Raw genomic sequence first — 13,895 nt, forward strand, 5'->3', positions numbered from 1 at the left:
ATCGCGTAGGTGAATTTTAAACAGGAAAGTATGGTCGTTTAGAGACAGAGATTTCTCACTTGTTGATTTTTTAGGATTCTTTTAATATTTAGGGTGGGTTGAGAATTTGGGGATAGGTCAGGATTTTGTGATTTGGGGACTTTGGATTTAGGGATGTATGGATATTGGAATTTAGGGATTCAGGGATTTAATGGTTTATGGATTTGGAAATTTAGGGACTTGAGGAATTGAGAATTTTAGGATACAAATATAGGAATTTGGAGACACGAACTTTGGGAAAATGGAATTTAGGGACTTTGGGATTTGGGGATCTAGGGATTTGAGATTTAGAAGTGAGAAGACCTAGAGATTTTTTTATTTGGGGATTTCTATATTTAGGAATTTTGGGATAATCTAAATGTCACAATTTTTTAATTTTTAAATTTCATGCTTCTAAATTTACTAATTTTCTAATTATCAAATTTCCATATTTCTAAATTTAAAATTTGAAAATATTGAAAATTAGATAATTTGTGGCTCAAATTTTTACTTTTCTACGTGCTATAAATTTGCAACTCCCGAATATCCAAATTAGAAAATTTAAAAATTTCTAAATTCTTAAATTCCTCAGTTTCTAGATTCCTAAATTTCCAAGTGTGAATATATAGGTTTAAAAATGTAAAAATTTGATATTTTACATCACTGAATTTTTGTACATTTGAATCTCTAATTTCCTAATTTAAAGTCTAATAGCAATATCAACCTAAATAATATTTCGTCAAAGTACTGTTTCATATAAAAATAAGAAAACATTTCCAGAAATGACAGGAATTTTCCAGAGAAAAGTGTGATGTACTCTGGGAACATCACGTGTTCTGGTATACTCCAAAAAATCGATATTCCCGAAGCTGCGGATTTAAAAACTTTTCGTGACGTGTGCAGAAAAGTCCGATAAACTATGATCACATTCGATAGAAAAATAAGTTACTCTGCATATTAATTGCCTTCCATAAAAGCATACTCCATTCATAATATTTTGCGTACTCCATGATTCTTTCTCTAGTAAACATTACACCTAGGATGAAAAATGACTAAAAAAAATGTACGATACAAAATTGTTAAACTTGATATGAAAAGAATAGAAATCTATACCATTTTATTATGTGTCTAATAATAATTTGATAGACGAAGATATATCTAATAGAAAAATAAACAAATTTCTTAATGAAATGAACAAATAATAAGCTAATGAAATTTAGTGAAATTGACATGATGTTCAGAAAATGTTTTATTGGAGGAATAAATAGAACACCAACAAAGCTAATAAATAAACTAATAAAATTTAATAAAATGAATATGAAGATCAGAAAATAATTTGCTGCAGGAATAAACAGATAAACCAACAAAGTCAAAGAATAACAAACTAATAAATCTGTGAAACTAACACGAAGATCAGAAAATAATTTGCTGGAGAAATAAACAGATAACCCAACAAAGCCAAAGAATAACAAACTAATAAAATTTAGTAAAGCTAACATGAAGATCAGGAAATAATTTACTGGAGAAATAAACAGATAACCCAACAAAGCCAAAGAATAACAAACTAATAAAATTTAGTAAAGCTAACATGAAGATCAGGAAATAATTTGCTGGAGAAATAAACAGATAACCCAACAAAGCCAAAGAATAACAAACTAATAAATCTGTGAAACTAACACGAAGATCAGAAAATAATTTGCTGGAGGAATAAACAGATAACCCAATAAAGCCAAAGAATAACAAACTAATAAAATTTAGTAAAGCTAACATGAAGATCAGAAAATAATTTATTGGAAGAATAAACAGCATAATGAATAATAAACTAAAATTAAACGAAACCAATAAGAAGATCAGAATTAAAGAGTTTCATTTCGCCGGCAGGAAAAAGTGATGTAAAAGTAAGGGTCTTGAAACGAGACAATTTGCAGTCCCGATGTCTATCATCAAAGGCAGAGAAAACACGAAGAGCCGCTTTCGCGAGCAAAGTTGCCTGTCTTTCATTCTCTGTCGTTTGGTCCCGTTTACAAATAAACAAAAGAGTCGTTGAAAGCTTTTCGCGAATCGTCACGTCTTTGAGGCGGAAAGGATCTTGACGTCGATCTCGGCAAAAGTGAGACTCGTACCGTGTAATCCTAAAACCAGATACCACGTAGCGAAAGATATTATTTGCCAAAGGCTTCCTTGGTCAGCACAAAGAAATAAAACCGTGGCTCTTGACACGATTCAAACGGCAACGAGGTGAAGTTTAGTAGGCCACGAAGCATTGTTGCGGGAAATAATCATAAATTCACAAAGGTGTTTAGAACAGGTCGTTTATGAAAGACTGTATCGTTCACAAAGGGAACGTTCATGTTTTTAATTAGGCAAAGAAACGTCCCCGTGGAATATTTATTCAAACGTTATCTGGAAACTGTGACGAGGTAACCATGTACCACCGAGATATTTCAACTTTGATATGACGAGGATGAAAATACGGTTTTTTGTTAGTAAGGGTTTGATGACAAACTCGGGACTTTTTATTGCTTAGGTCATGTTTGCGTTCCAATTATGTTCAAAATTCGATTTCGCAATTCTAATTTGAAGTCAAAGCTTTATTTTGTCATACTTTTTTTCTTTTATTTATTTATACTTTTATTCTTTAGAATTGTGAGAATTGCAGCTGGTTACAAAATAACGTAAGTAATTTTTCTCCCGAGTTTGTTATCAGATTTCACTTTTTTGATATTATTTTAACTTCAACCCCTTGCATTATGTTTTGCCAGAACTAATAACAGAATATTAAAAAAAGAAGGTTGAAATGTCATATTAATTCGGTATTATTCGTTCACTATGCAAATTATAATTGAACTTGGATTCCAAGGTTGAAGCGTATTAAAATTGATCACAGCTGAAGGAGTCACTAGAAGTCAAGGTAGTGCAAGAGGTTAAGGTGCTCATTGACATAGTCAATAGGATAAATTGGCAAAAGGTAGCTACCGAGTATATTAGACCTTTCCACAAGTTATTTACATATTGCGTATAAAATATTTGATACTGATGCGTGGGTTACCATAACTACCTCATTACAGAGTGTCTCACAACTGGTGTAGGTCCCCGAAATGGGAGGTAGCTGACGTGATTCTGAATAAGATTTCCCTTTGCAAAAATGGGGTTTGAAGCTTCGTTTTTGAATTATTAAGAAATATATATTTTTGCTCCGTAATTTTCACGCACCGTATTTCCAAGCATTGTATTTCTACGCATCGAAATTTCTACGCGCCATAATACCACACACTGTAATTTTCACGCTCCGTAATTTCCACGCACTGTATTTCCACGCGTCGTTATTCTCACGCGCCGAAATTTCAACGCGCCATAATTCCACGCGTTGAAATGTCTACGCACCATAATTCCACGCGCCATAATACCACATACTGTAATTTTCACGCGCCATAATTCCACGCTTCGTAATTTCCACGCGCTGTATTTCCATGCGTCGTAATTTCCAAGCGCCAAAATTTCTACGCGCCATAATACCACACATCGTAATTTTCAAGCGTCATAATTCCACGCTCTGTAATTTCCACGCGCTGTATTTCTACGCCCCGTAATTCCCACGCCCCGTAATTCCCACGCCCCGTAATTCCCACGCGCCGAAATTTCTACGCGCCATAATATCACACATCGTAATTTTCACGCGTGAAATTTCGGCGCGTGGGAATTTCGGCGCGTGGGAATTACGACGCGTGGAAATACAGCGCATGGAAATTACGGAACGTGGAATTATGACGCGTGAAAATTACGGTATGTGGTATTATGGCGCATAGAAATTTCGACGCGTAGAAATACAATGCTTGGAAATACGGCGTGTGGAAATTACGGAGCGTGGAAATACAGCGCGTGGAAATTACGGAGCATAAAATTATATTTATTAATAATTCAAAAACGAAGCTTCAAACCCCATTTTTGCAAAAGGAAATCTTATTCTGAATCACGTCAGCTACCTCCCATTTCGGGGACCTACATTAATTGTGAAACACCCTGTGTACTAAACCTCATACAATAACTGCCTCAATCACATTCTTATTTCTTCCTTACCTCTGAAATTTCGTCTAACCCAATCAATGCAAAATAAATTTTCCCATTTTCTTCTACAACCAACGAAACACTCTACAAGAGATGAAAATCACATTTGCAATGCTTCCTATAATTTAAATAAAAATTGTAAAAATGCAAAAAATTGAAAGACTACAAAATATGACCTTCACACAAGTCCTGCAAAAAATGACCAAATTATTCGATCCCTCTGGAAATTTTGTTCTTTTATTACCTCGAAGGTTGGAAGTTAACCGACGAGCGTCGAAAATGGGGTTGCAGCAGAAACACTCGAGCACTCTAAATCGCGGATCCTCGAGTTCGAGAAATGCCTTCTGGCGATTTCGCCGTCGTGATTTATCAAAAAGGCACCGATTCGGTTTTACTCTCGCCGTGGGTATATTTCAGAATTACACGGATAATGGTTGGTGACCGGTCTCCGTCGTAAAGACGGGTTCTTAGGCGACGGCTACGTAAAAATGAAGCGAACGGTTCGATTTAAACGATTGATATTCCACGGGGACACCAGCCGAAAGAGTATTATCTGTTCTGATATAGCGGCGCGCAATAAATAGCCGACTAGATGGCAATATCGTCGGGTTATGGATGACCCCAGCCGTTGCTAGGACCAATATCCACCGCGAAATGAAGCGACTCGCGACGTGAACTTCGTAAACCGCTCGAAAGCGTCGTAAAGCTTCGAAACGGAAAGCTTCGTTCGCGGTGCCGATTCTCTTGAATATATTCAGAGTGTGTTACTGGGAGAAGCGTTGAAAATTTCAACGTGGCTGCGACGAATATCGCAAACCTTCGAAATGATGTTTCAAATTTTCATAATTTCGGGCATCTGAATTTTTCAAGTCTAGAACTTCGGGGATTTATAAAGGGCTGGATATTTGGGATGTTTAGGAAGTTTAGAAATTTGGAGATGTGCGAATCTAGGAATTTAGGAATTAGGGGTTTTGAAGGGATATTGAAATTTGGGAATTTGTGAAGTGCAGATTTGGGTATTTAGGAATTTATTGGTTGCAGATTTGGGAATTTGATAATTTAGAAATATTGTAATTTGGAGAGTTGGAAATTTGTGAAATTTGGGAATTTGGTGTACTTGGAAATCTGTAAATTTGGAAATCTGAAAATTTGAAAATCTGGAAATTAAAAAATTTGAAAAATCTGAAAATTTGGAAATCTGAAAACTTGGAAATCTGGAAATTTGAAAAATATGGAAATTTGAAAAATCTAAAAATTTGGAAATTTGGAAATCAGGAAGTTTAAAAATCTGAAATTTGAAAAATCTGTAAGTTTGAAAATTTGAAAAACTTTAAAATTAAACAAAAATTTTAAACTTGTACAATTGAGTGACACGAAAATCCGAATATTTGGAACTCGAGCAAAATGGGTATTTGATAAGTTGAAAATTAGGGATACGTTTTCATTTCGCTTTTTGCATATTGAAAGTGTGTTCCATCTGCGGATCATTGAAAATTCCAACGTGGACTGACCCGTCATGAATATGAAACGTTTTCATCTGCGAACAAGTCGAACGTGATCGAATAAAACTTTTCAGTTGCGCTCGAAACTTTGATCTTCCGTTGGTTGGTCATGGGGTTTTGATTAAACTCTCGTATCAGTTAAATCCACTCGTCGAGAAAATCGATTGGTCCTGATACAAGCTAAATGCACCTAACAATGTCTACCACATTTCAGATAACTCTCATTCGGTAGTTAAAAGGAAAAAACATTTTTATGTCGAATTTACCTTGGTCGATAGAAACATTATCCTATTTATTTCTGCATAGTGTGTTGAAACGATTAAAGTGTAAAAATTTGTAGTGTTGGTTAAGAAAATAAGGTTTGAACAAACATCGACTTCTTTTTACATAATTGGGTTTGATTCTATTGATTTGATTAATTTGGTTAATTTGATGAATTTGATGAATTTGATGAATTTGATGAATTTGATGAATTTGATGAATTTGATGAATTTGATGAATTTGATGAATTTGATGAATTTGATGAATTTGATGAATTTGATGAATTTGATGAATTTGATGAATTTGATGAATTTGATGAATTTGATGAATTTGATGAATTTGATGAATTTGATGAATTTGATGAATTTGATGAATTTGATGAATTTGATGAATTTGATGAATTTGATGAATTTGATGAATTTGATGAATTTGATGAATTTGATGAATTTGATGAATTTGATGAATTTGATGAATTTGATGAATTTGATGAATTTGATGAATTTGATGAATTTGATGAATTTGATGAATTTGATGAATTTGATGAATTTGAAGAATTTGAAGAATTTTATGAATTTTATGAATTTTATGAATTTTATGAATTTTATGAATTTTATGAATTTTATGAATTTTATGAATTTTATGAATTTTATGAATTTTATGAATTTTATGAATTTTATGAATTTTTGTGAATTTTGTTAATTTTGTTAATTTTATTAACTAGATTAATTGGATTAAATAGATCAACAGTATCAACTTGATCAATTTAATTAATTTGACGATCTCGATTAATCTAATTAACTTGATTATCATGATTAATACATAAATATCCATATTTTCATTAAACAATCACTAGTACTATATTTCAAAAATACTTTCATCTAGAAACTCAGCGAAATGTAACAATTTTATTTTTCCAATCGATTTTGCTTGAATTTTGGTCAAATAAAATTCATCTCCATATCTGCATGAATTTTATATCTGCACCCGGTATCAGATGCTGCATTGAAACTTGAAACTACCACTCTTCAATTCCTCTCTTTTTGACAGCTTTTACCGCCTACACCATTTTTCTGTACCATTTTTTTTATTTTCATTTATTTCCATCTATGAATTTCATAGATTGATTGATTGTATCAATACTAAAACCAGAGCATCATATCCTTGAATTCTGATTAAATAACAAGGAGCAAGTCTAGGTGACATTTTGTTCACTAAATGATTGATAAATGACGTTTACTTCGTATCTGTCATATATCATGATTTCTGATGATGAGACCATTAATGAAGACTGTAAAATTAAATTATTCGTATATGTTACTTATAATATAATACGTTGAATGTTACATATTGACTGAAACAGTTCATTCAATAGAACATCTAATTCAACAATACCCAAGGTGATATTTTCATTAAAAGAAAATCTTCCAAAATATTTTCACAATACTCTATTGCTCTTAAAGTTTCAAATAGTCAATACTAATATTTCTGATTAGGTTACCGAACAACATTTTAATAATACAGGTAATAAATTTGAGTGGAATTTTCTTACCTCTGCGTATGTGACGTGAAAAAGTGTTAACAACGTTACGAATTACATTCAGTAAATATCCCTGAATTACTTACCTTCTCTAATCTAAAATTTGTCTCACTCTACAGAATCACCTACTCTATTTCCCTGCTCCAAATTTATTGCAATATGTCTCCTAGGTTAAATCCCGCTAAAGCACCGCTATCAATAAAATCCGCCCCTCTGCATACACTTTAAGCCCAAACCATAGTCCGTCGATTTTTGCCAACATTTTCATCAAATGTTTCTTGCAGGCGATATTACATGCCGGCGATATTACGGACACTTACTTTATTTACAACGTTAGCCTTGTTCTCGTTAACTCGGGAGCATCGTTGATTATTCGAGGTGGATTATCTGTCAGGTGTTGGCGAAAATTAATGATCTCGAGGATAACGGATGCGAGTTACGAAGCGGCGTGATGTTATACGAAGACACGGATCGATGGTGCTCTAGGAATCCGAGGAATGTGTATATACGCGAAAACGTTCGGAACCTAGAGCCGTGCTCCATTATCTCGTGCGATAAGCGTAAACCATCGATCGATACTGCTCTCTCTCACCCTCTATGCGTCCGGATTGCCATATGCCAATTGCGTATTGTACTTTTACTTCCTCAGATAATTCTACTGGTTTTAGGTTATTTTTCGATTTTTCTTTTCTTCAAATTATGACACTTTGGTTCGAAATAGTTAGGTATAGAGTTTTGTAGGAGCGAATGGACTATAGTCGAAATTGGTTTAGGGTCACCATTAAGGAGTCTCTCAGAGCGTTTCAGGACGATGATAGAATTGGCGAACATAGAAATTTTGCAATTCAGGTATGAATTTGTAAATTTAAAATTATATTTGATGACTTTTGAATGTAAAGATTGGAATTTTGAAGAAATGAATTCAGGAAAATACCTTGAAAATAGTACTTAAAATTCATGTATAATAAGTACTTGAAATTCATCTATCTATAAATACAAACTGTGTCAAACCTAACAAAACTCCAAAAACTTCTAAATGTCAAAAGCATGTTTGTAAAAAAATTCCTCAATTCAGAAGCACGAGTCCGCCAAAACTTCTTAATCTCAATTAAAAAGTACCCTGAAAAAACTTGAGAATTTACATAATGCGAGCCGTAACAAACGAGGTTTTCGAACAGAATTCGAAAAGTTGGCGCGTTCGGTAACGAAGTTTATCGAAACGAATTCAAGAGCTGCGCCAAGAAGTTGTCTCTGATAATTTGTACGCGAGTGAAATTAATTGACCGAATTTGTGCTGACAGAGGATACAGGAAGGGATGAAGTGATAAGCATAATCAATTCCAACGTGTTTCTAAGCGTTTCCCACCACTTCGTTTTTCTTTATTATCTATTTCTTTTTTTTTTGTCATTTCTTCATGTTCTCGTCACCCAGCAACTGTTACACTTTGAAAAAAGAGGCTTACGATAGATAAGACATGAGTAGCGTTAAATCGTTAGTTTAAAGTTTAATCAATTAGACAAATATGTTCTGCATCCCGCGTACTATCGACACGCGACGAGTTTAGGCACTTTTGAACGTACGCACGCGATGCTGTACCACCGTGCATGATTAGCCCGTACTTTGTTCCATCGATAATATATCTCACACATTCTTCTTCCTATTTATCGTGCACTATCAGTTTCACACACCGTGTGTCATCGTTTCTGGCAATATGTATCCGTCTAGCGATCCGTAAACACCTTTTGGAAGCTCAGGTTTCAAACTTCTGTTCGATTTCCTCCGCAGCGCGAACTTTCCTCCCCTATAACGCGAATTGTAATGTAGCACCTTTTAATAGAATCCCTTCGACAAGAGTCTCTTACTATATTAATCACTCGAGCGTAACGACCGTTGTAACCGAATGCTCTCCTTTAAACGTTAATCCTCTTTAACCATTTCGTATTGGAAGCGTACACTGTAGAAACGTAATTGTGGACATTGGCGTAACTGGACTTTTTATCTGGGTTGAGCTTGGCGCCTGCTTTATTCCTGTTAGTTTTTAACGGACTTTTTAGAAGAGGTGTTTTGAAGATTTCGGGACTTTAGATATTGAAGAATCGGCGAGTATTACAATTTGGGAATTTTGAAGGTGGATGCTTGTAAATTTTTGGGTTTTCAAATTTGGGAGGCTGAGGATTTGAAAATTTAGAGCTTGGGACGTTTGAAATTGAGGAGTTCGCAGAATGGGAAATTAAGGGGGTGGGCGACTAGGGAATTTGGGGATTAGAGAGTTTGGGCAGTAGGAACTTTCGAAATTGGGATATTGGACATTAGGGAATTGGGTGAATAAAGAATTACGGAATTTGGGGTCCAGGGAATTTGGGAATTGGCCAAATTCGGGGTCTAGGGACTTTTGGAATTGGGGAGGTCGGAGAATACAGAATTGAGGAATTTGGAGTCTAGGGAATTTTCTAAATTCAGGGTCTAGGGACTTTTGAAACTACGGAATTTGGTGAATAGAGAATTAAGGAATTTGGGAATTGGCCAAATTCGGGGTCTAGGGACTTTTGAAACTAGGGAATTTGGTGAATAGGAAATTGAGGAATTTGGGGGCTAGAGAATTTGGGAATTAGTCAAGTTTGGGATCTAGGGACTTTTGAAATTGGGGAGTTTGGGAATAGGAGATTGAGGAGTTTTAAAACTAGGGGAAATTAGAAGGTGGTACCAGACAAATAAAGGATTTGGGAACTTGAGATTAGAAAAATAGGGAAATTGGGAACTTGGAGCTAGGCAAATGGGAAATTTGGGAAATTGAGAATTGAAACCTTTGGAATTAAAGAAATATGGAATTTCGGAACTTGAAACTAGGGAAATAGGAAATTGGGAACTTGGAACTAAGAACATAGGAAATTTAAGAACTTGGAACTAGGAAACTTGAAAATAGAAAAATAAAAATTTGGGAAATTTCAGAACCAGAAAACATAAGTTTAGGGAATTTTGGCATTTGGAATGTGATCAATTGGAAAATTGAGAAATTTAAGAACAGTGAAATCGGGAAAATAGAAAACTTCGAAATTTTCTATTTGAAAAAAATACTAAAGTACATCTTAATTTCCCTCGCGTAGAAATCATGCCAAATATTTGTCCACCAAGAAAATACAAAAACTTCTAAATTCCAAATTTCTAACCTCAATAATTTCAAAACAGTTAACGTCAGACATTCTACAGTGTAGAATCTACAGAAATAATCCTCATAATTACGTAACGGATCTTAAACGTCTTTCGTACAACGCGGAAAAAGAATATCAATCCATATTACAGCGTGGGACCAGTCTCACCCTACTTTCCGTCTAATTACGCCAATAATTATGGATCGTAAGCATAGCATTTATCACAGACATCAGCTGCAGCTTCTGGACGTTTATGTTTGCAAATGATAAGTTTCATCATAGTCGGAATTAGTCTGAATTAGGATGGTCTTTTACACACGCGATTCCCGTTATCAGGTTAACAGATGTTCCATAAAGGCGACCTCGTCAAACGCGAATCCAACGACGCATCTCAGTACTTAATCGTTAATTAGAAGAAAACTGTACACGAAACACCTATGGTAGAAGTTTAGAAGTTTCGGGTGAACATCATAGGTGACATGGATTACGTTTAACACGCATTACGAGTAATTTGAACGATTGATGATAAAGTTGAACAACGTTCTCTAACTCTTTGTACGATGTCCTAGATATACTAGCATCTACTATGATCTCAGTCAACTCAGATTTACTGCAACGTTAATCACATTCAAGACTGTGGGTCTAAGTTTCTAACATCGACAAGGTTCGTTGGCTTATCGTCGAATCGAACGTGGTCACCTTGATGGACAATTTAGACCCGTTTTATGTAATCGACGAAGACTTGTTTAAGCTGTTCATTTTCAGAAGCTAACGGTTGTCCTCATATTTTCAAACCGAGCTTGCAACTTCGGACATTAATGAATTTTATAAAATTTTGATCTGATGTTCTAATTCATGAACTTCCAAATCTTCAAATTTAGAAGTTTGTTGGAAATGAGATGGAAGTATGAAGATTTGAAAATGTGGGAATTAGCGAATACTTGTGCTTATGGAAAACGTAAGAATTCAGGGATCATAAGTAGGAACTTGTGAGTTTGAAATTTGAAAATTTGGAAATACAGGTATCAATATTCCACAATTTCGAATCCTCAGAACAATTTGAAAATTTGAGGATCCACGAAATCCCAAGTCACCGTATCAAAAGTGGATACAAATATCCAACATTCTTAAAGAAGTCCTCAATCATATCAAACGTGTCCAAAAATCCTGGCCCTAACAGGAAGTATCAACGAAGTCATACAAACAGGAATAGGACGAAAAATAATTATATTTAGTGCCATCTAACTTAGTCATTCATACGCGATATTTTGTCGTGGACGCTACTGAATTTCCATGGGACGCCCCCATGGTGTTTTATTGCAATAGGCCGCTCCTGTCGTAGCTGACAGACCTGAATGCGTCTTCCACCAGGTCTGTCAGACACCTGACAGCTTGCAATAAAGCCGCGAGGAGAAGGGACAGCGACAGGGAGATCAGTTTGCTAGGCACTAACGCGTTCTCAGAAGAGCTTTGACTTCGACTCGATATCTTCTTCCTCTTCCTTTTGTCGAAACTCTTGCCTCCGGACTCCTTGTCCTTATCCTGTAGCTTGTCCGTCGAACCTGTACCGCGTGATTTCTCACGAGGACGCGTCACATTCGTCGTCACCTCTTTCGAAAGTTTCGTCCTCTTTTGTTCGTTGGCTGCTGACACGGCGAAACATCGATTCGAAGAAATGGACTCGAGTTTCCTTCGAAAGTCCTCCGTTTTTGCCTCCATGATGGTCCATTGTTTCTGTCTCGTACCTTTCTTGTTCGTTTTCGACCTGTTCTGCAACATCTCCTCGGACCTAGCTTTCCCGGTAAAGTCTAGAAAGTTGTTGTTCGTGGATTCGAACAGCAAGTTCTGCAAGGAGCTCTTGCCAGTCTCCCGTTTATCCGAAGAGTCCAGATTGGAAAACTTGGAGTTCTCGTCCAGGGAGTTTGTTCTACTGTGACATTTGTCGCGCCAGAACGGTTTCTTGTCTGCGCAGCTGGTGTTCAAGTTGTAATCGATGATCATCGGCTCCTCGGGTTCCGAAGAACAGAGTCTGATGTTCTCCTTGGCTCCGTCCAGAACGATCCTCCTAGGCAGCGTTTTGTTTAGACTGTTCGGTATGAAGTTCATGGGTTTCTCCGTGTAATTCGAGTCGGTGGTTGTTTCCCGGAAAACCGTCGACCCGTTCACACAGTCCGTGTTTGATCGATCATCCATCGATCCCGATTGGTTGTTCTCTTCAGCGTTAGCAGTGTCGGAGGACTCCTCGTTGGACGCGTCGAAAGCACCAGCGCCAGCATCGTCATCCTCGTTGTCGTTGTCCTTCACGGTGATATTACGATCCGTCCAAACTTCTTCTTCTTCTTCTTCCTCCTCTTCGTCCTCGTCCTCATCGTCTTCGTCTTCGGACTCGAGGGTCGACGACTTCCTCTTAGTTATTACAGGAACAATACCGTCGGCGTAGAGAAGGTCCTGCACCTCGTACAAGCTCTTCTCGATGCTCGGACTTTTGTACAAAAGATTCCTCAACTCCGGAATGTCAAGGTCTTGTACGTGAAGTAGGTTTTGTTCGATGTTCAAGAGGCTCTCCTCGATCTGCACCAGACACTGCTCGATGTCGCAGGTCGGCTCGATAGGATCGCTTTTCGCCTCCGATTTGGTTCTCGTTTCGTCACCCACGCTTTCAACGTTTTCCGACTTCTGCAGCTTCTCTTCCGTTACGCAAGTATTCCCGAAGAGCTGCTCCCGCCACGACTCTATCGGCCAGACAGTCGTTTGCAGCAAGTCCCTCTGCTGCGTCTGGCTGTCGTAGAAAACCCTGTAGTTGCTATGGCTGTTGGCTACTTCGTAATTGGTGTGCTGTCTGGTGTCCCAAGTCAGCTGATCAGTCTCCGCGTTCTCTCTGAAGCTCCGTTCCCTGTTTTCCGACGATATACTATGATCGCCGTGGCTGTTCGCCACGGAGTAATTCGCCACATCGTCTCGATTGGTCTCCAGGTAGTTCCTGACAGCTAGCTCCGAGTACAATTCGCTGTACCTAGCGTGACTACTCGACTCAAGATAAGCGTTGCCGTGACTATTAGCTAGTGGATAGGTGGTAGACAGATCGAAGTCTTCTCTGGTTCTTCTCGAAGCTGCCCTCTTCGTTCTACTGTAGATGGAACACTCTTTACCGTGACTGTCAGCGTCGTCTTCGTCATCGTCCATAGGTCCCTCAGGGTAGGGAATCTCCTGCGTTTCATCGGGTACCACACCACGTTCCAGACACGTGTCGTCTATGAGGATATAACCATCCAGAACGTTCTCGTCCAGATCTATCCACCTTTTCGAATGATCCTCGCACCATTTACGATCGTACTCAACGTCTTCCTGTTCGCCGGTCAGTC

General features: G+C 37.1%; 2 protein-coding genes across 3 annotated transcripts in view; one reads left to right on the plus strand and one right to left on the minus strand.

Moving 5' to 3' along the window:
• Positions 1 to 13,895, plus strand: part of LOC143265178 (uncharacterized) — a 430,584-nt gene that overhangs the window by 45,390 nt on the left and 371,299 nt on the right. The gene's annotated exons all lie outside the window — the stretch shown is intronic.
• Positions 8,732 to 13,716, minus strand: LOC143265124 (uncharacterized). The gene is made up of 2 exons (XM_076535258.1): positions 11,918 to 13,716; positions 8,732 to 11,875 (listed from the first exon to the last, which is right to left on the minus strand). The coding sequence occupies exons 1-2, from the start codon at positions 13,714 to 13,716 to the stop codon at positions 11,848 to 11,850; spliced, it is 1,827 nt and encodes a 608-aa protein (XP_076391373.1). The 3' UTR covers positions 8,732 to 11,847.

This window comes from Megachile rotundata, chromosome 9 (genome assembly GCF_050947335.1).
Source record: "Megachile rotundata isolate GNS110a chromosome 9, iyMegRotu1, whole genome shotgun sequence".
NCBI lineage: Eukaryota > Metazoa > Arthropoda > Insecta > Hymenoptera > Megachilidae > Megachile > Megachile rotundata.